The sequence below is a fragment of the Prinia subflava genome, chromosome 5 (assembly GCF_021018805.1).
Source record: "Prinia subflava isolate CZ2003 ecotype Zambia chromosome 5, Cam_Psub_1.2, whole genome shotgun sequence".
NCBI lineage: Eukaryota > Metazoa > Chordata > Aves > Passeriformes > Cisticolidae > Prinia > Prinia subflava.
The window spans coordinates 58,755,007-58,782,544 of NC_086251.1; the positions used below are offsets into that span (position 1 = coordinate 58,755,007).

General features: G+C 52.2%; 6 protein-coding genes across 6 annotated transcripts; all 6 read right to left on the reverse strand.

The window, feature by feature from the left end:
• Positions 1–41: 41 nt before the first annotated feature.
• On the reverse strand, positions 42–1,565 carry LOC134551501 (inositol 1,4,5-trisphosphate receptor-interacting protein-like 1). Its single transcript, XM_063399162.1, has one exon. It carries the CDS (start codon positions 1,497–1,499, stop codon positions 42–44), a length of 1,458 nt encoding a protein of 485 aa, XP_063255232.1. The 5' UTR covers positions 1,500–1,565.
• A 3,153-nt stretch (positions 1,566–4,718) lies between these two features.
• LOC134551502 (inositol 1,4,5-trisphosphate receptor-interacting protein-like 1) lies at positions 4,719–6,242 on the reverse strand. The gene has a single exon (XM_063399163.1). The coding sequence runs from the start codon at positions 6,174–6,176 to the stop codon at positions 4,719–4,721; it is 1,458 nt and encodes a 485-aa protein (XP_063255233.1). The 5' UTR covers positions 6,177–6,242.
• Positions 6,243–9,386: 3,144 nt separating this feature from the next.
• LOC134551503 (inositol 1,4,5-trisphosphate receptor-interacting protein-like 1) lies at positions 9,387–10,910 on the reverse strand. The gene has a single exon (XM_063399164.1). The coding sequence runs from the start codon at positions 10,842–10,844 to the stop codon at positions 9,387–9,389; it is 1,458 nt and encodes a 485-aa protein (XP_063255234.1). The 5' UTR covers positions 10,845–10,910.
• Positions 10,911–13,988: 3,078 nt separating this feature from the next.
• On the reverse strand, positions 13,989–15,758 carry LOC134551504 (inositol 1,4,5-trisphosphate receptor-interacting protein-like 1). The gene is made up of 2 exons (XM_063399166.1): positions 15,191–15,758; positions 13,989–15,130 (listed from the first exon to the last, which is right to left on the reverse strand). Exons 1-2 carry the CDS (start codon positions 15,756–15,758, stop codon positions 13,989–13,991), a joined length of 1,710 nt encoding a protein of 569 aa, XP_063255236.1.
• A 2,858-nt stretch (positions 15,759–18,616) lies between these two features.
• On the reverse strand, positions 18,617–20,140 carry LOC134551505 (inositol 1,4,5-trisphosphate receptor-interacting protein-like 1). The gene has a single exon (XM_063399167.1). The coding sequence runs from the start codon at positions 20,072–20,074 to the stop codon at positions 18,617–18,619; it is 1,458 nt and encodes a 485-aa protein (XP_063255237.1). The 5' UTR covers positions 20,075–20,140.
• Positions 20,141–23,240: 3,100 nt separating this feature from the next.
• LOC134551506 (inositol 1,4,5-trisphosphate receptor-interacting protein-like 1) lies at positions 23,241–24,794 on the reverse strand. Its single transcript, XM_063399168.1, has one exon. The coding sequence runs from the start codon at positions 24,792–24,794 to the stop codon at positions 23,241–23,243; it is 1,554 nt and encodes a 517-aa protein (XP_063255238.1).
• Positions 24,795–27,538: the final 2,744 nt, after the last annotated feature.

Here is a 27,538-nt window from a genome sequence, read left to right on the forward strand (position 1 = left end):
CAGCTCTGCTCTCATAGCCATGACTCCGTGCCTGCATTCCTTCAGTCTTCACCGAGAAGGATTCTCTCGAACCGCGTTCGCAGCACCTGGTACTCACTCATGGCCTGCCTGTGGGCGGCCGATTCCTGTGCCAGCTGATGGAAGAGATTGTACGTCTGACCCGTCTGCACATCTCGGGGTAAACGGATCTCTTCAGGAAGCCTGCGGTTCCCCACAATGAAGTGGTTGAGGTGTTTTGCTTCCACACATAAGTGCAGGCTCTCGATGATGTCCAGCAGTCGCAGCAGAAAATCTCCCCTGCGCCACGATGACACGGGCACGACATTGAGCAGGTGCATGACAATGGTCTTCATGGTGTAGGTGGAAAAGCCAATGCCCAGCTGAAGATGGACGAAGAACTGGAGGCATTTGAGGTGCAGACTGTCAGGTGGGGCCTGGCTGGCGATGTGGTTGAAGAACTTTGCCTCTGCCACAGCATAGGTCTCTGGCCAGGTTGTGCTTGGGGTGTAGGCCTCTGCAGTCTGGCTGCTCACAAAGATGTCTGAGTCATCTCTCCTCACCCCAAACAGCATCTCCATCCTGAAGCTTTCAATGCCATTGGTCACCTTGAATTGGCAGGAGCGTCTGGAGGGCAGCAGCGTTAAGTGCCAGTTGTGTGAGTGAGGCAGAGCTGGCCAGACTGCTCTCACCAGCTGGCAGAACCAGCGGGCAGTTTTGTGCACATCCAGGTAGGAGCCGATGCACAGGGTGTCCAGGAGGCTGGGCTCCTGATTGCTCCTCAGCTCCTCCTCGGGCTGGTGCAGGAAGCACAGCAGGTTCTCCCCCTGCTGCTCTCCTGTGCAGGTGCACTCCAGCTGCACGCGGACACGGAAGTTCCTCACGTGCCTGTGCCCTGCAGAGTCCAGCTCCAGGTGGAAGCTGTGGCCTGGCGGAGGAGTCATGGGGATGAGCACCTGATACACAACGTCCTGCTCACGGGGACTCCAGCCTTCAAAGGCACTGCCCACCCCGATGGCTGGCTGCAGGACTGGGTAGAAACTGTTTGATAACACCTCTCCAAAGTAAGCTATATAGTTCTCCATGAGGCCAGTTGTCCACTCACAGCCTTTCTGCAGGTCCTGTACAGGCCACTCTATGCGCTCCAATAGAATTCTTCCAGCGTCATCATTTACACAGTTTTCTTCTTCTTGCTCTTCATTTGCCACATCGTTGTTGTTTTCTGCATTTGCAGCTCCATGGACGCCTCCATTTTCAACATCATCTTCCTCATTTGCCTGCACATTTCTGCCTCCCTCTTCAGCTGCACCGTTGTTTTCCTCTTCTAACTCCTCTCTCCTCAGGCTCCTTTTCCACCCGATAAACCAGAGCACCAAGACCAGCAGCATGAGCACAGCAACAGCCAAGGGCTGCAAGAGCTGCACCTGCTTCAGGGTGAGCTGTTCCACCTCCCGCTCTAGCTGAATCCTCTCCCATTCCAGCTGCTTTGCACGCACTTCCATGCGCAGTCGTGTCTCCTCATCCCAGACATCACCCACGGGCTGCGGGTACTGGATGAGGCTCTTCAAGAGCACGAGAAGGAGTATTATGGAATTCATGGTCTGCAGGAGGAGGGAGAGAAGGCCTTGAGTGGGGCTGTGAGGGAGGGAAGTACGGCTTGCCGGTGGGAGGACAGGATGCTCAGGGATTTGAGGGCAGGAAGGACAGGGCCCCAGACAGCTGGCAGGCAGCAAGGCCAGTCCCACTGCCCCACCAGCAGCGGCATCAGCACCGTGGGCTGCCCAAGGCTGTCCCATGAGGGGCTGTCCCTGCATGCAGGGGGAGAACCCAGCCCCAGGTGAGGCGTTTCTGCCCCAGCCCTTGTCCCCAGCCCAGGCTCCCCAGCACGTGCGCACTTACCGCTTGCCCGAGCAATGCTGGGCCAGCGTTACCTGCTGGGGCCTTTTAGAGCTGCCCCCATTGTGACACGTCCCCTGTGATGTCACAGGTGTCACAGCACATCACAACCCAGCCAGCCCCACCCTTTGTCCCCACCCTGGCTCAGCCACTCCCAGTGGCCCTGGTGTAATGCTTAAGGCTGCCTTTGTGTGAATCTTCTTCCAAGAACTGCCATTGTTCTTTATTTTGGATTTCTTTTCATCTGCATTCACCTGCATTGGCAATCTCCTAGACATCCATGTTGGAAGGCAGCCTTGAGGATCATTGAGTCTAAGCTCTGATTCCTTACTGGTTCAATCTTCAATCTCTGTGTCAGCGAGGTTGAAAAAATCCCTGAAGATCACACAGTCCAACTGCACACTTAACGCTGCCTGCTGCGCCCATCAGCCAGGTCCCCAAATGCCACATGCACATGACTTTGAAACCTTTCTGAGGGTGCTGACTCAGCCATTTCCCTAGGCAGCCTGTTCCTCAGCTTGATATCCTTTTCTTTGCAGTAATATTTACTAGAGATCCCATCAAAAGCTACCGTGCACAACCTAAACTCATTTTCCTCTTGCAATCTTTTTTGTTCTCTGAGCTAATATAATGATCCCCACCTAGCTACAACCTCCCTTCGGGGACCATCTGCACCGTGTCAGGCAGCTGGGCTGTGAAGCCAGCTCCTGGCAGAGGAGAGAAAGGTGCTGCTCTTGCAGTGGACTTCCCATGATCCAGAGGGACAAAAGGGGTTGTCAGTGGGCAGAAGAGTTTCAGGTTTCCCAGAAGCGTTTCCATGTGAGGAGAAGCTTGGTGCCAAATCCATCAGCCAAGGGAATCCATCCCCTTCCTAGCAGAAGGAAAAATCAGATATTTCCTTCTAGAGTATGGAAAGGTTTGGAGTGAAATTCCGTACTGGGATGTTCCCAGATGTCTGTGTGAATGTTGCTGACCTGCACAGCCAGACTGTGAAGAAGGGATCTCAAGTGAAATCCAGCTTAGACTACAGCTTCCTGCCATGGTATTTGTGGAGCCTTGGAGGAGAAGGCTGCGTGGGTTGTGGTGACTTTCACCAGCTCTCCTGCTAACAGCACTGGGCACCCCAAGGCTGTTTGGTGTCAGCACAGGCAAGAGCAGGAAGCAACCCTCCCCTGGCTTTGTGGAGCCCTGAGATGAGCAAAGACGAGAAACGTGCAGAGAAGAGACCATCAGCACCAGGCAGCAGCTTCTATCAGCCCTCAATCACGGAAAATTCAAACATTATTGTTTGGGTTTGGGCTTTGTGTGGTGTTTTGTTTGGAGTATTTTAGCAGCAGGAAAAGCTGTGACATTTTCAATGCTGGAGACCTGGATTTGAATGGTCCCTTGCCAGTGTTGTGTAGATGGATCTCAAAATTGTGCCTTTGCCCCTCTCTTTCCTCTGTTATGATGTGTCACTTCAAGGGGTAGATGGCTACGTGTGTTTCTCTTTTCTCACCTTGTGCTGAGCAGCTGGGAGAGCTGCTGACCTTTCTCTCTCAGCCCAGCTTGACCCTGAAAGGGTTCTGCAGTGGGGTGAGGTGGCCTGTGGCCAGTGGCTCAGCTGCCAGCACTGGTGCCAGCCAACGTGTCCGGTTCATGGGTATGGCTTGAGTCAGGTCACAGCTGCCAGCATCTGGGCTGTGTCCCGCCCCACATTCGTCCTGCCACCAAGTTGGAGGGCACCAACCTGACTCTGAAAATCCACCTCGAAACCATGTCCCTAAATGCCACATCCACGTTATCCTTTAGTGCCTCAAGCAGTAACAATTCCACCAATTTCATGGGCAGCTTGTGCCAGCGCTTGACAACCCTTTCAGAGGAGAAATTTTTCCCTCCTACCCAATCTAAGCCTTCCTGGCAGAAGTGGAGGCCATTTCCTCTTATCCTTTGCCTTGTTTCCTGGGAGCAGAGCCTGACCTGCACCAGCCCAACCCTCATGCCATAATTACATATTTCATATCTTTGATATTATTTTTATTGGTAAATTGTTTTGTTTTATTGTCCTTTTCTATTCGATATGATAATTGATAAACCTTATACTATATAACTTGTATACACTCTATCTATCTATCTATCTATCTATCTATCTATCTATCTATCTGTCTGTCTCTCATCTATCTATCTATCTATCTATCTGTCTATCTCTCATCTATCTATCTATCTATCTATCTATCTGTCTATCTCTATGGAAAAAAATCTGGATTCTTATATATACAAAAATTCGGGTCAGCTCTAACTCCAACAGTTGGTCCAATGCTGACCCAAAGGTGTCCCTTCTGCAGACAAGAAGAGACTCCATCCATTGAGTGGTTGTGGGCGAGCAATGCTGATTTTTCCTCTTGCTCCTTTTTGCCTTGTGTCTTCTTCTGTCTTTCTCTGTGCCACATTCCTCCTTCCTTCATGCTCTAATTTTCAGCCCTTCTCAAAGGCCAGGAACAACTGCATGTTCCAGGTGGGCTTTGGTGACTTTGCTGCTGCATGTTCGGCGTGCGGTCTCTTCATGAGCTTTTTTTGGAATGGGAGAGTTCATACTTAAGCGGTGCTTAATGCGGATCCGGGTGCCTTTCTTTGGAAAACGATACAAGGAGGGAGAATAAATCCTCCTGTGGCCTTCCACGTGCTGAGGCAGCAGGAGAGGCTGTGGGACCTTTGCCAGAGCCGTTGCAGGCATCCTCTTCTCTTCAAGCACCAGACTTGGACTGTGAGGTGCTTCTCCGCTGCCAGGTGTGAGCAGCCCAAGCACAGCTCTGCTCTCATAGCCATGACTCCGTGCCTGCATTCCTTCAGTCTTCCCCGAGAAGGATTCTCTCGAACCGCGTTCGCAGCACCTGGTACTCACTCATGGCCTGCCTGTGGGCGGCCGATTGCTGCGCCAGCTGATGGAAGAGATTGTACGTCTGACCCGTCTGCACATCTCGGGGTAAACGGATCTCTTCAGGAAGCCTGCGGTTCCCCACAATGAAGTGGTTGAGGCGTTTTGCTTGCACACACAAGCACAGGATCTCGACGATGTCCATCAGTTGCAGCAGGAAATCTCCCCTGCGCCACGATGACACGGGCAGGCCATTGAGCATGTGCATGACAATGGTCTTCATGGTGTAGGTGGAGAAGCCAATGCCCAGCTGAAGATGGACGAAGAACTGGAGGCATTTGAGGTGCAGACTGTCAGGTGGGGCCTGGCTGGCGATGTGGTTGAAGAACTTTGCCTCTGCCACAGCATAGGTCTCTGGCCAGGTTGTGCTTGGGGTGTAGGCCTCTGCAGTCTGGCTGCTCACAAAGATGTCTGAGCCATCTCTCCTCACCCCAAACAGCATCTCCATTCTGAAGCTTTCAATGCCATTGGTCACCTTGAACTGGCAGGATCGTCTGGAGGGCAGCAGCGTCAAGTGCCAGTTGTGTGAGTGAGGCAGAGCTGGCCAGACTGCTCTCACCAGCTGGCAGAACCAGCGGGCAGTTTTGTGCACATCCAGGTAGGAGCCGATGCACAGGGTGTCCAGGAGGCTGGGCTCCTGACTGCTCCTCAGCTCCTCCTCGGGGTGGTGCAGGAAGCACAGCAGGTTCTCGCCCTGCTGCTCTCCTGTGCAGGTGCACTCCAGCTGCACGCGGACACGGAAGTTCCTCACGTGCCTGTGCCCTGCAGAGTCCAGCTCCAGGTGGAAGCTGTGGCCTGGCGGAGGAGTCATGGGGATGAGCACCTGATACACAACGTCCTGCTCACGGGGACTCCAGCCTTCAAAGGCACTGCCCACCCCGATGGCTGGCTGCAGGACTGGGTAGAAACTGTTTGATAAGACCTCTCCAAAGTAAGCTATATAGTTCTCCATGAGGCCAGTTGTCCACTCACAGCCTTTCTGCAGGTCCTGTACAGGCCACTCTATGCGCTCCATTAGAATTCTTCCAGCGTCATCATTTACATAGCTTTCTTCTTCTTGCTCTTCATTTGCCACATCGTTGTTGTTTTCTGCATTTGCAGCTCCGTGGACGCCTCCATTTTCAACATCATCTTCCTCATTTGCCTGCACATTTCTGCCTCCCTCTTCAGCTGCACCATTGTTTTCCTCTTCTAACTCCTCTCTCCTCAGGCTCCTTTTCCACCCGATAAACCAGAGCACCAAGACCAGCAGCACGAGCACAGCAACAGCCAAGGGCTGCAAGAGCTGCACCTGCTTCAGGGTGAGCTGCTCCACCTCCCGCTCTAGCCGAATCCTCTCCCATTCCAGCTGCTTTGCACGCACTTCCATGCGCAGTCGTGTCTCCTCATCCCAGACATCACCCACGGGCTGCGGGTACTGGATGAGGCTCTTCAAGAGCACGAGAAGGAGTATTATGGAATTCATGGTCTGCAGGAGGAGGGAGAGAAGGCCTTGAGTGGGGCTGTGAGGGTGGGACATGACAATGAGTGCAGCAGGGAAGGGAATTGCAGGGATATGGGGGCAGGAAGGACAGGGCCCCAGACAGCTGGCAGGCAGCAAGGCCAGTCCCACTGCCCCACCAGCAGCAGCAGCAGCACCGTGGGCTGCCCAAGGCTGTCCCATGAGGGGCTGTCCCTGCATGCAGGGGGAGAACCCAGCCCCGGGTGAGGCGTTTATGCCCCAGCCCTTGTCCCCAGCCCAGGCTCCCCAGCACGTGCGCACTCACCGCTTGCCCGAGCAATGCCAGGCCAGCGTTACCTGCTGGGGCCTTTTAGAGCTGCCCCCATTGTGACACGTCCCCTGTGATGTCACAGGTGTCACAGCACATCACAACCCAGTCAATCCCACCCTTTGTCCCCACCCTGGCTCAGCCACTCCCAGTGGCCCTGGTGTAATGCTTAAGGCTGCCTTTGTGTGAATCTTCTTCCAAGAACTGCCATTGTTCTTTATTTTGGATTTCTTTTCATCTGCATTCACCTGCATTGGCAATCTCCTAGACATCCATGTTGGAAGGCAGCCTTGAGGATCATTGAGTCTAAGCTTTGATTCCTTACTGGTTGAGGTGCACTTCAATCTCTGTGTCAGCGAGGTTGAAAAAATCCCTGAAGATCACACAGTCCAACTGCACACTTAACACTGCCTGCTGCACCCATCAGCCAGGTCCCCAAATGCCACATGCACATGACTTTGAAACCTTTCTGAGGGTGGTGACTCAGCCATTTCCCTAGGCAGCCTGTTCCTCAGCTTGATATCCTTTTCTTTGCAGTAATATTTCCTAGAGATCCCATCAAAAGCTACCGTGCACAACCTAAACTCATTTTCCTCTTGCAATCTTTTTTGTTCTCTGGGCTAATATAATGATCCCCACCTAGCTACAACCTCCCTTTGGGGACCATCTGCACCGTGTCAGGCAGCTGGGCTGTGAAGCCAGCTCTTGGCAGAGGAGAGAAAGGTGCTGCTCTTGCAGTGGACTTCCCATGATCCAGAGGGACAAAAGGGGTTGTCAGTGGGCAGAAGAGTTTCAGGTTTCCCAGAAGCGTTTCCATGTGAGGAGAAGCTTGGTGCCAAATCCATCAGCCAAGGGAATCCATCCCCTTCCTAGCAGAAGGAAAAATCAGAATTTTCCTTCTAGAGTATGGAAAGGTTTGGAGTGAAATTCCGTACTGGGATGTTCCCAGATGTCTGTGTGAATGTTGCTGACCTGCACAGCCAGACTGTGAAGAAGGGATCTCAAGTGAAATGCAGCTTAGACTACAGCTTCCTGCCATGGTATTTGTGGAGCCTTGAAGGAGAAGGCTGCGTGGGTTGTGGTGACTTTCACCAGCTCTCCTGCTAACAGCACTGGGCACCCCAAGGCTGTTTGGTGTCAGCACAGGCAAGAGCAGGAAGCAACCCTGCCCTGGCTTTGTGGAGCCCTGAGATGAGCAAAGACGAGAAACGTGCAGAGAAGAGACCATCAGCACCAGGCAGCAGCTTCTATCAGCCCTCAATCACGGAAAATTCAAACATTATTGTTTGGGTTTGGGCTTTGTGTGGTGTTTTGTTTGGAGTATTTTAGCAGCAGGAAAAGCTGTGACATTTTCAATGCTGGAGACCTGGATTTGAATGGTCCCTTGCCAGTGTTGTGTAGATGGATCTCAAAATTGTGCCTTTGCCCCTCTCTTTCCTCTGTTATGATGTGTCACTTCAAGGGGTAGATGGCTACGTGTGTTTCTCTTTTCCCACCTTGTGCTGAGGAGCTGGGAGAGCTGCTGACCTTTCTCTCTCAGCCCAGCTTGACCCTGAAAGGGTTCTGCAGTGGGGTGAGGTGGCCTGTGGCCAGTGGCTCAGCTGCCAGCACTGGTGCCAGCCAACGTGTCAGGTTCATGGGTATGGCTTGAGTCAGGTCACAGTTGCCAGCATCTGGGCTGTGTCCCGCCCCACATTCGTCCTGCCACCAAGTTGGAGGGCACCAACCTGACTCTGACAAATCCACCTCGAAACCATGTCCCTAAATGCCACATCCACGTTATCCTTTAGTGCCTCAAGCAGTAACAATTCCACCAATTTCATGGGCAGCTTGTGCCAGCGCTTGACAACCCTTTCAGAGGAGAAATTTTTCCCTCCTACCCAATCTAAGCCTCCCTGGCAGAAGTGGAGGCCATTTCCTCTTATCCTTTGCCTTGTTTCCTGGGAGCAGAGCCTGACCTGCACCAGCCCAACCCTCATGCCATAATTACATATTTCATATCTTTGATATTATTTTTATTGGTAAATTGTTTTGTTTTATTGTCCTTTTCTATTCTATATGATAATTGATAAACCTTATACTATATAACTTGTATACACTCTATCTATCTATCTATCTATCTATCTATCTATCTATCTATCTATCTATCTCTCATCTATCTATCTATCTATCTATCTATCTATCTATCTATCTATCTATCTGTCTATCTCGATGGAAAAAAATCTGGATTCTTATATATACAAAAATTGAGGTCAGCTCTAACTCCAACAGTTGGTCCAATGCTGACCCAAAGGTGTCCCTTCTGCAGACAAGAAGAGACTCCATCCATTGAATGGCTGTGGGCGAGCAATGCTGATTTTTCCTCTTGCTCCTTTTTGCCCTGTGTCTTCTTCGGTCTTTCTCTGTGCCACATTCCTCCTTCCTTCATGCTCTAATTTTCAGCCCTTCTCAAAGGCCAGGAACAACTGCATGTTCCAGGTGGGCTTTGGTGACTTTGCTGCTGCATGTTCGGCGTGCGGTCTCTTCATGAGCTTTTTTTGGAATGGGAGAGTTCATACTTAAGCGGGGCTTAATGCGGATCCGGGTGCCTTTCTTTGGAAAACGATACAAGGAGGGAGAATAAATCCTCCTGTGGCCTTCCACGTGCTGAGGCAGCAGGAGAGGCTGTGGGACCTTTGCCAGAGCCGTTGCAGGCATCCTCTTCTCCTTCAAGCACCAGACTTGGACTGTGAGGTGCTTCTCCGCTGCCAGGTGTGAGCAGCCCAAGCACAGCTCTGCTCTCATAGCCATGACTCCGTGCCTGCATTCCTTCAGTCTTCACCGAGAAGGATTCTCTCGAACCGCGTTCGCAGCACCTGGTACTCACTCATGGCCTGCCTGTGGGCGGCCGATTCCTGCGCCAGCTGATGGAAGAGATTGCACGTCTGACCCGTCTGCACATCTCGGGGTAAACGGATCTCTTCAGGAAGCCTGCGGTTCCCCACAATGAAGTGGTTGAGGCGTTTTGCTTGCACACACAAGCACAGGATCTCGACGATGTCCATCAGTTGCAGCAGGAAATCTCCCCTGCGCCACGATGACACGGGCAGGCCATTGAGCATGTGCATGACAATGGTCTTCATGGTGTAGGTGGAGAAGCCAATGCCCAGCTGAAGATGGACGAAGAACTGGAGGCATTTGAGGTGCAGACTGTCAGGTGGGGCCTGGCTGGCAATGTGGTTGAAGAACTTCGCCTCTGCCACAGCATAGGTCTCTGGCCAGGTTGTGCTTGGGGTGTAGGCCTCTGCAGTCTGGCTGCTCACAAAGATGTCTGAGTCATCTCTCCTCACCCCAAACAGCATCTCCATCCTGAAGCTTTCAATGCCATTGGTCACCTTGAACTGGCAGGATCGTCTGGAGGGCAGCAGCGTCAAGTGCCAGTTGTGTGAGTGAGGCAGAGCTGGCCAGACTGCTCTCACCAGCTGGCAGAACCAGCGGGCAGTTTTGTGCACATACAGATAGCAGTCGGTGCACAGGGTGTCCAGGAGGCTGGGCTCCTGATTGCTCCTCAGCTCCTCCTCGGGCTGGTGCAGGAAGCACAGCAGGTTCTCGCCCTGCTGCTCTCCTGTGCAGGTGCACTCCAGCTGCACGCGGACACGGAAGTTCCTCACGTGCCTGTGCTCTGCAGAGTCCAGCTCCAGGTGGAAGCTGTGGCCTGGCGGAGGAGTCATGGGGATGAGCACCTGATACACAACGTCCTGCTCACGGGGACTCCAGCCTTCAAAGGCACTGCCCACCCCGATGGCTGGCTGCAGGACTGGGTAGAAACTGTTTGATAACACCTCTCCAAAGTAAGCTATATACTTATGCATGAGGCCAGTTGTCCACTCACAGCCTTTCTGCAGGTCCTGTACAGGCCACTCTATGCGCTCCATTAGAATTCTTCCAGCGTCATCATTTACACAGTTTTCTTCTTCATGCTCTTCATTTGCCACATCGTTGTTGTTTTCTGCATTTGCAGCTCCATGGACGCCTCCATTTTCAACATCATCTTCCTCATTTGCCTGCACATTTCTGCCTCCCTCTTCAGCTGCACCGTTGTTTTCCTCTTCTAACTCCTCTCTCCTCAGGCTCCTTTTCCACCCGATAAACCAGAGCACCAAGACCAGCAGCACGAGCACAGCAACAGCCAAGGGCTGCAAGAGCTGCACCTGCTTGAGGGTGAGCTGCTCCACCTCCCGCTCTAGCCGAATCCTCTCCCATTCCAGCTGCTTTGCACGCACTTCCATGCGCAGTCGTGTCTCCTCATCCCAGACATCACCCACGGGCTGCGGGTACTGGATGAGGCTCTTCAAGAGCACGAGAAGGAGTATTATGGAATTCATGGTCTGCAGGAGGAGGGAGAGAAGGCCTTGAGTGGGGCTGTGAGGGTGGGACATGACAATGAGGGCAGCAGGGAAGGGAATTGCAGGGATATGGGGGCAGGAAGGACAGGGCCCCAGACAGCTGGCAGGCAGCAAGGCCAGTCCCACTGCCCCACCAGCAGCAGAAGCATCACTGTGGGCTGCCCAAGGCTGTCCCATGAGGGGCTGTCCCTGCATGCAGGGGGAGAACCCAGCCCCGGCTGAGGCGTTTCTGCCCCAGCCCTTGTCCCCAGCCCAGGCTCCCCAGCACGTGCGCACTCACCGCTTGCCCAAGCAATGCCAGGCCAGCGTTACCTGCTGGGGCCTTTTAGAGCTGCCCCCATTGTGACATGTCCCCTGTGATGTCACAGGTGTCACAGCACATCACAACCCAGTCAATCCCACCCTTTGTCCCCACCCTGGCTCAGCCACTCCCAGTGGCCCTGGTGTAATGCTTAAGGCTGCCTTTGTGTGAATCTTCTTCCAAGAACTGCCATTGTTCTTTATTTTGGATTTCTTTTCATCTGCATTCACCTGCATTGGCAATCTCCTAGACATCCATGTTGGAAGGCAGCCTTGAGGATCATTGAGTCTAAGCTTTGATTCCTTACTGGTTGAGGTGCACTTCAATCTCTGTGTCAGCGAGGTTGAAAAATGTCCCTGAAGATCACATAGTCCAACTGCACACTTAACGCTGCCTGCTGCACCCATCAGCCAGGTCCCCAAATGCCACATGCACATGACTTTGAAACCTTTCTGAGCGTGCTGACTCAGCCATTTCCCTAGGCAGCCTGTTCCTCAGCTTGATATCCTTTTCTTTGCAGGAATATTTCCTAGAGATCCCATCAAAAGCTACCGTGCACAACCTAAACTCATTTTCCTCTTGCAATCTTTTTTGTTCTCTGGGCTAATATAATGATCCCCACCTAGCTACAACCTCCCTTCGGGGACCATCTGCACCGTGTCAGGCAGCTGGGCTGTGAAGCCAGCTCCTGGCAGAGGAGAGAAAGGTGCTGCTCTTGCAGTGGACTTCCCATGATCCAGAGGGACAAAAGGGGTTGTCAGTGGGCAGAAGAGTTTCAGGTTTCCCAGAAGCGTTTCCATGTGAGGACAAGCTTGGTGCCAAATCCATCAGCCAAGGGAATCCATCCCCTTCCTAGCAGAAGGAAAAATCAGAATTTTCCTTCTAGAGTATGGAAAGGTTTGGAGTGAAATTCCGTGCTGGGATGTTCCCAGATGTCTGTATGAATTGTGCTGACCTGCACAGCCAGACTGTGAAGAGGGGATCTGAGGTGAAATGCAGCTTAGACTACAGCTTCCTGCCATGGTATTTGTGGAGCCTTGAAGGAGAAGGCTGCGTGGGTTGTGGTGACTTTCACCAGCTCTCCTGCTAACAGCACTGGGCACCCCAAGGCTGTTTGGTGTCAGCACAGGCAAGAGCAGGAAGCAACCCTCCCCTGGCTTTGTGGAGCCCTGAGATGAGCAAAGACGAGAAACGTGCAGAGAAGAGACCATCAGCACCAGGCAGCAGCTTCTATCAGCCCTCAATCACGGAAAATTCAAACATTATTGTTTGGGTTTGGGCTTTGTGTGGTGTTTTGTTTGGAGTATTTTAGCAGCAGGAAAAGCTGTGACATTTTCAATGCTGGAGACCTGGATTTGAAAGGTCCCTTGCCAGTGTTGTGTAGATGGATCTCAAAATTGTGCCTTTGCCCCTCTCTTTCCTCTGTTATGATGTGTCACTTCAAGGGGTAGATGGCTACGTGTGTTTCTCTTTTCTCACCTTGTGCTGAGGAGCTGGGAGAGCTGCTGACCTTTCTCTCTCAGCCCAGCTTGACCCTGAAAGGGTTCTGCAGTGGGATGAGGTGGCCTGTGGCCAGTGGCTCAGCTGCCAGCACTGGTGCCAGCCAACGTGTCAGGTTCATGGGTATGGCTTGAGTCAGGTCACAGCTGCCAGCATCTGGGCTGTGTCCCGCCCCACATTCGTCCTGCCACCAAGTTGGAGGGCACCAACCTGACTCTGACAAATCCACCTCGAAACCATGTCCCTAAATGCCACATCCACGTTATCCTTTAGTGCCTCAAGCAGTAACAATTCCACCAATTTCATGGGCAGCTTGTGCCAGCGCTTGACAACCCTTTCAGAGGAGAAATTTTTCCCTCCTACCCAATCTAAGCCTCCCTGGCAGAAGTGGAGGCCATTTCCTCTTATCCTTTGCCTTGTTTCCTGGGAGCAGAGCCTGACCTGCACCAGCCCAACCCTCATGCCATAATTACATATTTCATATCTTTGATATTATTTTTATTGGTAAATTGTTTTGTTTTATTGTCCTTTTCTATTCTATATGATAATTGATAAACCTTATACTATATAACTTGTATACACTCTATCTATCTATCTATCTATCTATCTATCTATCTGTCTATCTCTATGGAAAAAAATCTGGATTCTTATATATACAAAAATTCGGGTCAGCTCTAACTCCAACAGTTGGTCCAATGCTGACCCAAAGGTGTCCCTTCTGCAGACAAGAAGAGACTCCATCCATTGAATGGCTGTGGGCGAGCAATGCTGATTTTTCCTCTTGCTCCTTTTTGCCCTGTGTCTTCTTCTGTCTTTCTCTGTGCCACATTCCTCCTTCCTTCATGCTCTAATTTGCAGCCCTTCTCAAAGGCCAGGAACAACTGCATGTTCCAGGTGGGCTTTGGTGACTTTGCTGCTGCATGTTCGGCGTGCGGTCTCTTGATGAGCTTTTTTTGGAATGGGAGAGTTCATACTTAAGCGGGGCTTAATGCGGATCCGGGTGCCTTTCTCTGGAAAACGATACAAGGAGGGAGAATAAATCCTCCTGTGGCCTTCCACAACCTGAGGCAGCAGGAGAGGCTGTGGGACCTTTGCCAGAGCCGTTGCAGGCATCCTCTTCTCCTTCAAGCACCAGACTTGGACTGTGAGGTGCTTCTCCGCTGCCAGGTGTGAGCAGCCCAAGCACAGCTCTGCTCTCATAGCCATGACTCCGTGCCTGCATTCCTTCAGTCTTCCCCGAGAAGGATTCTCTCGAACCGCGTTCGCAGCACCTGGTACTCACTCATGGCCTGCCTGTGGGCGGCCGATTCCTGTGCCAGCTGATGGAAGAGATTGTACGTCTGACCCGTCTGCACATCTCGGGGTAAACGGATCTCTTCAGGAAGCCTGCGGTTCCCCACAATGAAGTGGTTGAGGCGTTTTGCTTGCACACACAAGCACAGGATCTCAACGATGTCCATCAGTTGCAGCAGGAAATCTCCCCTGTGCCACGATGACACGGGCAGGCCATTGAGCAGGTGCATGACAATGGTCTTCATGGTGTAGGTGGAGAAGCCAATGCCCAGCTGAAGATGGCCGAAGAACTGGAGGCATTTGAGGTGCAGACTGTCAGGTGGGGCCTGGCTGGCGATGTGGTTGAAGAACTTCGCCTCTGCCACAGCATAGGTCTCTGGCCAGGTTGTGCTTGGGGTGTAGGCCTCTGCAGTCTGGCTGCTCACAAAGATGTCTGAGTCATCTCTCCTCACCCCAAACAGCATCTCCATCCTGAAGCTTTCAATGCCATTGCTCACCTTGAACTGGCAGGAGCGTCTGGAGGGCAGCAGCGTCAAGTGCCAGTTTTGTGAGTGAGGCAGAGCTGGCCAGACTGCTCTCACCAGCTGGCAGAACCAGCGGGCAGTTTTGTGCACATCCAGGTAGCAGTCGGTGCACAGGGTGTCCAGGAGGCTGGGCTCCTGATTGCTCCTCAGCTCCTCCTCGGGCTGGTGCAGGAAGCACAGCAGGTTCTCGCCCTGCTGCTCTCCTGTGCAGGTGCACTCCAGCTGCACGCGGACACGGAAGTTCCTCACGTGCCTGTGCTCTGCAGAGTCCAGCTCCAGGTGGAAGCTGTGGCCTGGCGGAGGAGTCATGGGGATGAGCACCTGATACACAACGTCCTGCTCACGGGGACTCCAGCCTTCAAAGGCACTGCCCACCCCGATGGCTGGCTGCAGGACTGGGTAGAAACTGTTTGATAACACCTCTCCAAAGTAAGCTATATACTTATGCATGAGGCCAGTTGTCCACTCGCAGCCTTTCTGCAGGTCCTGTACAGGCCACTCTATGCGCTCCATTAGAATTCTTCCAGCGTCATCATTTACACAGTTTTCTTCTTCTTGCTCTTCATTTGCCACATCATTGTTGTTTTCTGCATTTGCAGCTCCATGGATGCCTCCATTTTCAACATCATCTTCCTCATTTGCCTGCACATTTCTGCCTCCCTCTTCAGCTGCACCGTTGTTTTCCTCTTCTAACTCCTCTCTCCTCAGGCTCCTTTTCCACCCAATAAACCAGAGCACCAAGACCAGCAGCACGAGCACAGCAACAGCCAAGGGCTGCAAGAGCTGCACCTGCTTCAGGGTGAGCTGCTCCACCTCCCGCTCTAGCCGAATCCTCTCCCATTCCAGCTGCTTTGCACGCACTTCCATGTGCAGTTGGGTCTCCTCATCCCAGACATCACCCACGGGCTGCGGGTACTGGATGAGGCTCTTCAAGAGCACGAGAAGGAGTATTATGGAATTCATGGTCTGCAGGAGGAGGGAGAGAAGGCCTTGAGTGGGGCTGTGAGGGAGGGACATGACAATGAGGGCAGCAGGGAAGGGAATTGCAGGGATATGGGGGCAGGAAGGACAGGGCCCCAGACAGCTGGCAGGCAGCAAGGCCAGTCCCACTGCCCCACCAGCAGCAGCAGCAGCACCGTGGGCTGCCCAAGGCTGTCCCATGAGGGGCTGTCCCTGCATGCAGGGGGAGAACCCAGCCCCGGGTGAGGTGTTTCTGCCCCAGCCCTTGTCCCCAGCCCAGGCTCCCCAGCACGTGCGCACTCACCGCTTGCCCAAGCAATGCCAGGCCAGCGTTACCTGCTGGGGCCTTTTAGAGCTGCCCCCATTGTGACACATCTCCTGTGATGTCACAGGTGTCACAGCACATCACAACCCAGCCAGCTCCACCCTTTGTCCCCACCCTGGCTCAGCCACTCCCAGTGGCCCTGGTGTAATGCTTAAGGCTGCCTTTGTGTGAATCTTCTTCCAAGAACTGCCATTGTTCTTTATTTTGGATTTCTTTTCATCTGCATTCACCTGCTTTGGCAATCTCCTAGACATCCATGTTGGAAGGCAGCCTTGAGGATCATTGAGTCTAAGCTTTGATTCCTTACTGGTTGAGGTGCACTTCAATCTCTGGGTCAGCGAGGTTGAAAAAATCCCTGAAGATCACACAGTCCAACTGCACACTTAACACTGCCTGCTGCACCCATCAGCCAGGTCCCCAAATGCCACATGCACATGACTTTGAAACCTTTCTGAGGGTGGTGACTCAGCCATTTCCCTAGGCAGCCTGTTCCTCAGCTTGATATCCTTTTCTTTGCAGGAATATTTCCTAGAGATCCCATCAAAAGCTACCGTGCACAACCTAAACTCATTTTCCTCTTGCAATCTTTTTTGTTCTCTGGGCTAATATAATGATCCCCACCTAGCTACAACCTCCCTTCGGGGACCATCTGCACCGTGTCAGGCAGCTGGGCTGTGAAGCCAGCTCCTGGCAGAGGAGAGAAAGGTGCTGCTTTTGCAGTGGACTTCCCATGATCCAGAGGGACAAAAGGGGTTGTCAGTGGGCAGAAGAGTTTCAGGTTTCCCAGAAGCGTTTCCATGTGAGGACAAGCTTGGTGCCAAATCCATCAGCCAAGGGAATCCATCCCCTTCCTAGCAGAAGGAAAAATCAGAATTTTCCTTCTAGAGTATGGAAAGGTTTGGAGTGAAATTCCGTACTGGGATGTTCCCAGATGTCTGTGTGAATGTTGCTGACCTGCACAGCGAGACTGTGAAGAAGGGATCTCCAGTGAAATGCAGCTTAGACTACAGCTTCCTGCCATGGTATTTGTGGAGCCTTGAAGGAGAAGGCTGCGTGGGTTGTGGTGACTTTCACCAGCTCTCCTGCTAACAGCACTGGGCACCCCAAGGCTGTTTGGTGTCAGCACAGGCAAGAGCAGGAAGCAACCCTCCCCTGGCTTTGTGGAGCCCTGAGATGAGCAAAGACGAGAAACGTGCAGAGAAGAGACCATCAGCACCAGGCAGCAGCTTCTATCAGCCCTCAATCACGGAAAATTCAAACATTATTGTTTGGGTTTGGGCTTTGTGTGGTGTTTTGTTTGGAGTATTTTAGCAGCAGGAAAAGCTGTGACATTTTCAATGCTGGAGACCTGGATTTGAAAGGTCCCTTGCCAGTGTTGTGTAGATGGATCTCAAAATTGTGCCTTTGCCCCTCTCTTTCCTCTGTTATGATGTGTCACTTCAAGGGGTAGATGGCTACGTGTGTTTCTCTTTTCTCACCTTGTGCTGAGGAGCTGGGAGAGCTGCTGACCTTTCTCTCTCAGCCCAGCTTGACCCTGAAAGGGTTCTGCAGTGGGGTGAGGTGGCCTGTGGCCAGTGGCTCAGCTGTCAGCACTGGTGCCAGCCAACGTGTCAGGTTCATGGGTATGGCTTGAGTCAGGTCACAGCTGCCAGCATCTGGGCTGTGTCCCGCCCCACATTCGTCCTGCCACCAAGTTGGAGGGCACCAACCTGACTCTGACAAATCCACCTCGAAACCATGTCCCTAAATGCCACATCCACGTTATCCTTTAGTGCCTCAAGCAGTAACAATTCCACCAATTTCATGGGCAGCTTGTGCCAGCGCTTGACAACCCTTTCAGAGGAGAAATTTTTCCCTCCTACCCAATCTAAGCCTCCCTGGCAGAAGTGGAGGCCATTTCCTCTTATCCTTTGCCTTGTTTCCTGGGAGCAGAGCCTGACCTGCACCAGCCCAACCCTCATGCCATAATTACATATTTCATATCTTTGATATTATTTTTATTGGTAAATTGTTTTGTTTTATTGTCCTTTTCTATTCTATATGATAATTGATAAACCTTATACTATATAACTTGTATACACTCTATCTATCTATCTATCTATTTCTCATCTATCTATCTATCTATCTATCTATCTATCTATCTGTCTATCTCTATGGAAAAAAATCTGGATTCTTATATATACAAAAATTCGGGTCAGCTCTAACTCCAACAGTTGGTCCAATGCTGACCCAAAGGTGTCCCTTCTGCAGACAAGAAGAGACTCCATCCATTGAATGGCTGTGGGCGAGCAATGCTGATTTTTCCTCTTGCTCCTTTTTGCCCTGTGTCTTCTTCTGTCTTTCTCTGTGCCACATTCCTCCTTCCTTCATGCTCTAATTTGCAGCCCTTCTCAAAGGCCAGGAACAACTGCATGTTCCAGGTGGGCTTTGGTGACTTTGCTGCTGCATGTTCGGCGTGCGGTCTCTTGATGAGCTTTTTTTGGAATGGGAGAGTTCATACTTAAGCGGGGCTTAATGCGGATCCGGGTGCCTTTCTTTGGAAAACGATACAAGGAGGGAGAATAAATCCTCCTGTGGCCTTCCACAACCTGAGGCAGCAGGAGAGGCTGTGGGACCTTTGCCAGAGCCGTTGCAGGCATCCTCTTCTCCTTCAAGCACCAGACTTGGACTGTGAGGTGCTTCTCCGCTGCCAGGTGTGAGCAGCCCAAGCACAGCTCTGCTCTCATAGCCATGACTCCGTGCCTGCATTCCTTCAGTCTTCCCCGAGAAGGATTCTCTCGAACCGCGTTCGCAGCACCTGGTACTCACTCATGGCCTGCCTGTGGGCGGCCGATTCCTGCGCCAGCTGATGGAAGAGATTGTACGTCTGACCCGTCTGCACATCTCGGGGTAAACGGATCTCTTCAGGAAGCCTGCGGTTCCCCACAATGAAGTGGTTGAGGCGTTTTGCTTGCACACACAAGCACAGGATCTCAACGATGTCCATCAGTTGCAGCAGGAAATCTCCCCTGCGCCACGATGACACGGGCAGGCCATTGAGCAGGTGCATGACAATGGTCTTCATGGTGTAGGTGGAGAAGCCAATGCCCAGCTGAAGATGGACGAAGAACTGGAGGCATTTGAGGTGCAGACTGTCAGGTGGGGCCTGGCTGGCGATGTGGTTGAAGAACTTTGCCTCTGCCACAGCATAGGTCTCTGGCCAGGTTGTGCTTGGGGTGTAGGCCTCTGCAGTCTGGCTGCTCACAAAGATGTCTGAGTCATCTCTCCTCACCCCAAACAGCATCTCCATCCTGAAGCTTTCAATGCCATTGCTCACCTTGAACTGGCAGGAGCGTCTGGAGGGCAGCAGCGTCAAGTGCCAGTTGTGTGAGTGAGGCAGAGCTGGCCAGACTGCTCTCACCAGCTGGCAGAACCAGCGGGCAGTTTTGTGCACATCCAGGTAGCAGTCGGTGCACAGGGTGTCCAGGAGGCTGGGCTCCTGATTGCTCCTCATCTCCTCCTCGGGCTGGTGCAGGAAGCACAGCAGGTTCTCGCCCTGCTGCTCTCCTGTGCAGGTGCACTCCAGCTGCACGCGGACACGGAAGTTCCTCACGTGCCTGTGCTCTGCAGAGTCCAGCTCCAGGTGGAAGCTGTGGCCTGGCGGAGGAGTCATGGGGATGAGCACCTGATAGACAACGTCCTGCTCACGGGGACTCCAGCCTTCAAAGGCACTGCCCACCCCGATGGCTGGCTGCAGGACTGGGTAGAAACTGTTTGATAACACCTCTCCAAAGTAAGCTATATACTTATGCATGAGGCCAGTTGTCCACTCACAGCCTTTCTGCAGGTCCTGTACAGGCCACTCTATGCGCTCCATTAGAATTCTTCCAGCGTCATCATTTACACAGTTTTCTTCTTCTTGCTCTTCATTTGCCACATCATTGTTGTTTTCTGCATTTGCAGCTCCATGGATGCCTCCATTTTCAACATCATCTTCCTCATTTGCCTGCACATTTCTGCCTCCCTCTTCAGCTGCACCGTTGTTTTCCTCTTCTAACTCCTCTCTCCTCAGGCTCCTTTTCCACCCGATAAACCAGAGCACCAAGACCAGCAGCACGAGCACAGCAACAGCCAAGGGCTGCAAGAGCTGCACCTGCTTCAGGGTGAGCTGCTCCACCTCCCGCTCTAGCCGAATCCTCTCCCATTCCAGCTGCTTTGCACGCACTTCCATGCGCAGTCGTGTCTCCTCATCCCAGACATCACCCACGGGCTGCGGGTACTGGATGAGGCTCTTCAAGAGCACGAGAAGGAGTATTATGGAATTCATGGTCTGCAGGAGGAGGGAGAGAAGGCCTTGAGTGGGGCTGTGAGGGAGGGACATGACAATGAGGGCAGCAGGGAAGGGAATTGCAGGGATCTGGGGGCAGGAAGGACAGGGCCCCAGACAGCTGGCAGGCAGCAAGGCCAGTCCCACTGCCCCACCAGCAGCAGCATCAGCACCGTGGGCTGCCCAAGGCTGTCCCATGAGGGGCTGTCCCTGCATGCAGGGGGAGAACCCAGCCCCGGGTGAGGCGTTTCTGCCCCAGCCCTTGTCCCCAGCCCAGGCTCCCCAGCACGTGCGCACTCACCGCTTGCCCAAGCAATGCCGGGCCAGCGTTACCTGCTGGGGCCTTTTAGAGCTGCCCCCATTGTGACACATCTCCTGTGATGTCACAGGTGTCACAGCACATCACAACCCAGCCAGCTCCACCCTTTGTCCCCACCCTGGCTCAGCCACTCCCAGTGGCCCTGGTGTAATGCTTAAGGCTGCCTTTGTGTGAATCTTCTTCCAAGAACTGCCATTGTTCTTTATTTTGGATTTCTTTTCATCTGCATTCACCTGCTTTGGCAATCTCCTAGACATCCATGTTGGAAGGCAGCCTTGAGGATCATTGAGTCTAAGCTTTGATTCCTTACTGGTTGAGGTGCACTTCAATCTCTGTGTCAGCGAGGTTGAAAAAATCCCTGAAGATCACACAGTCCAACTGCACACTTAACACTGCCTGCTGCACCCATCAGCCAGGTCCCCAAATGCCACATGCACATGACTTTGAAACCTTTCTGAGGGTGCTGACTCAGCCATTTCCCTAGGCAGCCTGTTCCTCAGCTTGATATCCTTTTCTTTGCAGGAATATTTCCTAGAGATCCCATCAAAAGCTACCGTGCACAACCTAAACTCATTTTCCTCTTGCAATCTTTTTTGTTCTCTGGGCTAATATAATGATCCCCACCTAGCTACAACCTCCCTTCGGGGACCATCTGCACCGTGTCAGGCAGCTGGGCTGTGAAGCCAGCTCCTGGCAGAGGAGAGAAAGGTGCTGCTTTTGCAGTGGACTTCCCATGATCCAGAGGGACAAAAGGGGTTGTCAGTGGGCAGAAGAGTTTCAGGTTTCCCAGAAGCGTTTCCATGTGAGGACAAGCTTGGTGCCAAATCCATCAGCCAAGGGAATCCATCCCCTTCCTAGCAGAAGGAAAAATCAGAATTTTCCTTCTAGAGTATGGAAAGGTTTGGAGTGAAATTCCGTACTGGGATGTTCCCAGATGTCTGTGTGAATGTTGCTGACCTGCACAGCGAGACTGTGAAGAAGGGATCTCCAGTGAAATGCAGCTTAGACTACAGCTTCCTGCCATGGTATTTGTGGAGCCTTGAAGGAGAAGGCTGCGTGGGTTGTGGTGACTTTCACCAGCTCTCCTGCTAACAGCACTGGGCACCCCAAGGCTGTTTGGTGTCAGCACAGGCAAGAGCAGGAAGCAACTCTCCCCTGGCTTTGTGGAGCCCTGAGATGAGCAAAGACGAGAAGCGTGCAGAGAAGAGACCATCAGCACCAGGCAGCAGCTTCTATCAGCCCTCAATCACGGAAAATTCAAACATTATTGTTTGGGTTTGGGCTTTGTGTAGTGTTTTGTTTGGAGTATTTTAGCAGCAGGAAAAGCTGTGACATTTTCAATGCTGGAGACCTGGATTTGAAAGGTCCCTTGCCAGTGTTGTGTAGATGGATCTCAAAATTGTGCCTTTGCCCCTCTCTTTCCTCTGTTATGATGTGTCACTTCAAGGGGTAGATGGCTACGTGTGTTTCTCTTTTCTCACCTTGTGCTGAGGAGCTGGGAGAGCTGCTGACCTTTCTCTCTCAGCCCAGCTTGACCCTGAAAGGGTTCTGCAGTGGGGTGAGGTGGCCTGTGGCCAGTGGCTCAGCTGTCAGCACTGGTGCCAGCCAACGTGTCAGGTTCATGGGTATGGCTTGAGTCAGGTCACAGCTGCCAGCATCTGGGCTGTGTCCCGCCCCACATTCGTCCTGCCACCAAGTTGGAGGGCACCAACCTGACTCTGACAAATCCACCTCGAAACCATGTCCCTAAATGCCACATCCACGTTATCCTTTAGTGCCTCAAGCAGTAACAATTCCACCAATTTCATGGGCAGATTGTGCCAGCGCTTGACAACCCTTTCAGAGGAGAAATTTTTCCCTCCTACCCAATCTAAGCCTCCCTGGCAGAAGTGGAGGCCATTTCCTCTTATCCTTTGCCTTGTTTCCTGGGAGCAGAGCCTGACCTGCACCAGCCCAACCCTCATGCCATAATTACATATTTCATATCTTTGATATTATTTTTATTGGTAAATTGTTTTGTTTTATTGTCCTTTTCTATTCTATATGATAATTGATAAACCTTATACTATATAACTTGTATACACTCTATCTATCTATCTATCTATCTCTCATCTATCTATCTATCTATCTATCTATCTATCTGTCTATCTCTATGGAAAAAAATCTGGATTCTTATATATACAAAAATTCGGGTCAGCTCTAACTCCAACAGTTGGTCCAATGCTGACCCAAAGGTGTCCCTTCTGCAGACAAGAAGAGACTCCATCCATTGAATGGCTGTGGGCGAGCAATGCTGATTTTTCCTCTTGCTCCTTTTTGCCCTGTGTCTTCTTCTGTCTTTCTCTGTGCCACATTCCTCCTTCCTTCATGCTCTAATTTGCAGCCCTTCTCAAAGGCCAGGAACAACTGCATGTTCCAGGTGGGCTTTGGTGACTTTGCTGCTGCATGTTCGGCGTGCGGTCTCTTGATGAGCTTTTTTTGGAATGGGAGAGTTCATACTTAAGCGGGGCTTAATGCGGATCTGGGTGCCTTTCTTTGGAAAACGATACAAGGAGGGAGAATAAATCCTCCTGTGGCCTTCCACAACCTGAGGCAGCAGGAGAGGCTGTGGGACCTTTGCCAGAGCCGTTGCAGGCATCCTCTTCTCCTTCAAGCACCAGACTTGGACTGTGAGGTGCTACTCCGCTGCCAGGTGTGAGCAGCCCAAGCACAGCTCTGCTCTCATAGCCATGACTCCGTGCCTGCATTCCTTCAGTCTTCCCCGAGAAGGATTCTCTCGAACCGCGTTCGCAGCACCTGGTACTCACTCATGGCCTGCCTGTGGGCGGCCGATTCCTGCGCCAGCTGATGGAAGAGATTGTACGTCTGACCCGTCTGCACATCTCGGGGTAAACGGATCTCTTCAGGAAGCCTGCGGTTCCCCACAATGAAGTGGTTGAGGCGTTTTGCTTGCACACACAAGCACAGGATCTCGACGATGTCCATCAGTTGCAGCAGGAAATCTCCCCTGCGCCACGATGACACGGGCAGGCCATTGAGCAGGTGCATGACAATGGTCTTCATGGTGTAGGTGGAGAAGCCAATGCCCAGCTGAAGATGGACGAAGAACTGGAGGCATTTGAGGTGCAGACTGTCAGGTGGGGCCTGGCTGGCGATGTGGTTGAAGAACTTTGCCTCTGCCACAGCATAGGTCTCTGGCCAGGTTGTGCTTGGGGTGTAGGCCTCTGCAGTCTGGCTGCTCACAAAGATGTCTGAGTCATCTCTCCTCACCCCAAACAGCATCTCCATCCTGAAGCTTTCAATGCCATTGGTCACCTTGAACTGGCAGGATCGTCTGGAGGGCAGCAGCATCAAGTGCCAGTTGTGTGAGTGAGGCAGAGCTGGCCAGACTGCTCTCACCAGCTGGCAGAACCAGCGGGCAGTTTTGTGCACATCCAGGTAGCAGTCGGTGCACAGGGTGTCCAGGAGGCTGGGCTCCTGATTGCTCCTCAGCTCCTCCTCGGGCTGGTGCAGGAAGCACAGCAGGTTCTCGCCCTGCTGCTCTCCTGTGCAGGTGCACTCCAGCTGCACGCGGACACGGAAGTTCCTCACGTGCCTGTGCTCTGCAGAGTCCAGCTCCAGGTGGAAGCTGTGGCCTGGCAGAGGAGTCATGGGGATGAGCACCTGATAGACAACGTCCTGCTCACGGGGACTCCAGCCTTCAAAGGCACTGCCCACCCCGATGGCTGGCTGCAGGACTGGGTAGAAACTGTTTGATAACACCTCTCCAAAGTAAGCTATATACTTATGCATGAGGCCAGTTGTCCACTCGCAGCCTTTCTGCAGGTCCTGTACAGGCCACTCTATGCGCTCCATTAGAATTCTTCCAGCGTCATCATTTACATAGCTTTCTTCTTCTTGCTCTTCATTTGCCACATCGTTGTTGTTTTCTGCATTTGCAGCTCCATGGACGCCTCCATTTTCAACATCATCTTCCTCATTTGCCTGCACATTTCTGCCTCCCTCTTCAGCTGCACCGTTGTTTTCCTCTTCTAACTCCTCTCTCCTCAGGCTCCTTTTCCACCCGATAAACCAGAGCACCAAGACCAGCAGCACGAGCACAGCAACAGCCAAGGGCTGCAAGAGCTGCACCTGCTTCAGGGTGAGCTGCTCCACCTCCCGCTCTAGCCGAATCCTCTCCCATTCCAGCTGCTTTGCACGCACTTCCATGCGCAGTCGTGTCTCCTCATCCCAGACATCACCCACGGGCTGCGGGTACTGGATGAGGCTCTTCAAGAGCACGAGAAGGAGTATTATGGAATTCATGGTCTGCAGGAGGAGGGAGAGAAGGCCTTGAGTGGGGCTGTGAGGGTGGGACATGACAATGAGGGCAGCAGGGAAGGGAATTGCAGGGATCTGGGGGCAGGAAGGACAGGGCCCCAGACAGCTGGCAGGCAGCAAGGCCAGTCCCACTGCCCCACCAGCAGCAGAAGCATCACTGTGGGCTGCCCAAGGCTGTCCCATGAGGGGCTGTCCCTGCATGCAGGGGGAGAACCCAGCCCCGGCTGAGGCGTTTCTGCCCCAGCCCTTGTCCCCAGCCCAGGCTCCCCAGCACGTGCGCACTCACCGCTTGCCCAAGCAATGCCGGGCCAGCGTTACCTGCTGGGGCCTTTTAGAGCTGCCCCCATTGTGACACGTCCCCTGTGATGTCACAGGTGTCACAGCACATCACAACCCAGTCAATCCCACCCTTTGTCCCCACCCTGGCTCAGCCACTCCCAGTGGCCCTGGTGTAATGCTTAAGGCTGCCTTTGTGTGAATCTTCTTCCAAGAACTGCCATTGTTCTTTATTTTGGATTTCTTTTCATCTGCATTCACCTGCATTGGCAATCTCCTAGACATCCATGTTGGAAGGCAGCCTTGAGGATCATTGAGTCTAAGCTTTGATTCCTTACTGGTTGAGGTGCACTTCAATCTCTGTGTCAGTGAGGTTGAAAAAATCCCTGAAGATCACACAGTCCAACTGCACACTTAACACTGCCTACTGCACCCATCAGCCAGGTCCCCAAATGCCACTTGCACATGACTTTGAATCCTTTCTGAGGGTGCTGACTCAGCCATTTCCCTAGGCAGCCTGTTCCTCAGCTTGATATCCTTTTCTTTGCAGGAATATTTCCTAGAGATCCCATCAAAAGCTACCGTGGCACAACCTGAGCTCATTTTCCTCTGGTCATCTTGTTTGTTCTCTGGGCTACTGTACTGATCCCCACCTAGCTACAACCTCCCTTCGGGGACCATCTGCACCGTGTCAGGCAGCTGGGCTGTGAAGCCAGCTCCTGGCAGAGGAGAGAAAGGTGCTGCTTTTGCAGTGGACTTCCCATGATCCAGAGGGACAAAAGGGGTTGTCAGTGGGCAGAAGAGTTTCAGGTTTCCCAGAAGCGTTTCCATGTGAGGACAAGCTTGGTGCCAAATCCATCAGCCAAGGGAATCCATCCCCTTCCTAGCAGAAGGAAAAATCAGAATTTTCCTTCTAGAGTATGGAAAGGTTTGGAGTGAAATTCCGTACTGGGATGTTCCCAGATGTCTGTGTGAATTTTGCTGACCTGCACAGCGAGACTGTGAAGAAGGGATCTCAAGTGAAATCCAGCTTAGACTACAGCTTCCTGCCATGGTATTTGTGGAGTCTTGAAGGAGAAGGCTGCGTGGGTTGTGGTGACTTTCACCAGCTCTCCTGCTAACAGCACTGGGCACCCCAAGGCTGTTTGGTGTCAGCACAGGCAAGAGCAGGAAGCAACCCTCCCCTGGCTTTGTGGAGCCCTGAGATGAGCAAAGGCGAGAAATGTGCAGAGAAGAGACCATCAGCACCAGGCAGCAGCTTCTATCAGCCCTCAATCACGGAAAATTCAAACATTATTGTTTGGGTTTGGGCTTTGTGTGGTGTTTTGTTTGGAGTATTTTAGCAGCAGGAAAAGCTGTGACATTTTCAATGCTGGAGACCTGGATTTGAATGGTCCCTTGCCAGTGTTGTGTAGATGGATCTCAAAATTGTGCCTTTGCCCCTCTCTTTCCTCTGTTATGATGTGTCACTTCAAGGGGTAGATGGCTACGTGTGTTTCTCTTTTCTCACCTTGTGCTGAGGAGCTGGGAGAGCTGCTGACCTTTCTCTCTCAGCCCAGCTTGACCCTGAAAGGGTTCTGCAGTGGGGTGAGGTGGCCTGTGGCCAGTGGCTCAGCTGCCAGCACTGGTGCCAGCCAACGTGTCAGGTTCATGGGTATGGCTTGAGTCAGGTCACAGCTGCCAGCATCTGGGCTGTGTCCCGCCCCACATTCGTCCTGCCACCAAGTTGGAGGGCACCAACCTGACTCTGACAAATCCACCTCGAAACCATGTCCCTAAATGCCACATCCACGTTATCCTTTAGTGCCTCAAGCAGTAACAATTCCGCCAATTTCATGGGCAGCTTGTGCCAGCGCTTGACAACCCTTTCAGAGGAGAAATTTTTCCCTCCTACCCAATCTAAGCCTCCCTGGCAGAAGTGGAGGCCATTTCCTCTCGTCCTTTGCCTTGTTTCCTGGGAGCAGAGCCTGACCTGCACCAGCCCAACCCTCATGCCATAATTACATATTTCATATCTTTGATATTATTTTTATTGGTAAATTGTTTTGTTTTATTGTCCTTTTCTATTCTATATGATAATTGATAAACCTTATACTATATAACTTGTATACACTCTATCTATCTATCTATCTATCTGTCTATCTATCTATCTATCTATCTATCTATCTGTCTATCTCTATGGAAAAAAATCTGGATTCTTATATATACAAAATTTGAGGTCAGCTCCAACAGTTGGTCCAATGCTGACCCAAAGGTGTCCCTTCTGCAGACAAGAAGAGACTCCATCCATTGAATGGCTGTGGGCGAGCAATGCTGATTTTTCCTCTTGCTCCTTTTTGCCCTGTGTCTTCTTCTGTCTTTCTCTGTGCCACATTCCTCCTTCCTTCATGCTCTAATTTTCAGCCCTTCTCAAAGGCCAGGAACAACTGCATGTTCCAGGTGGGCTTTGGTGA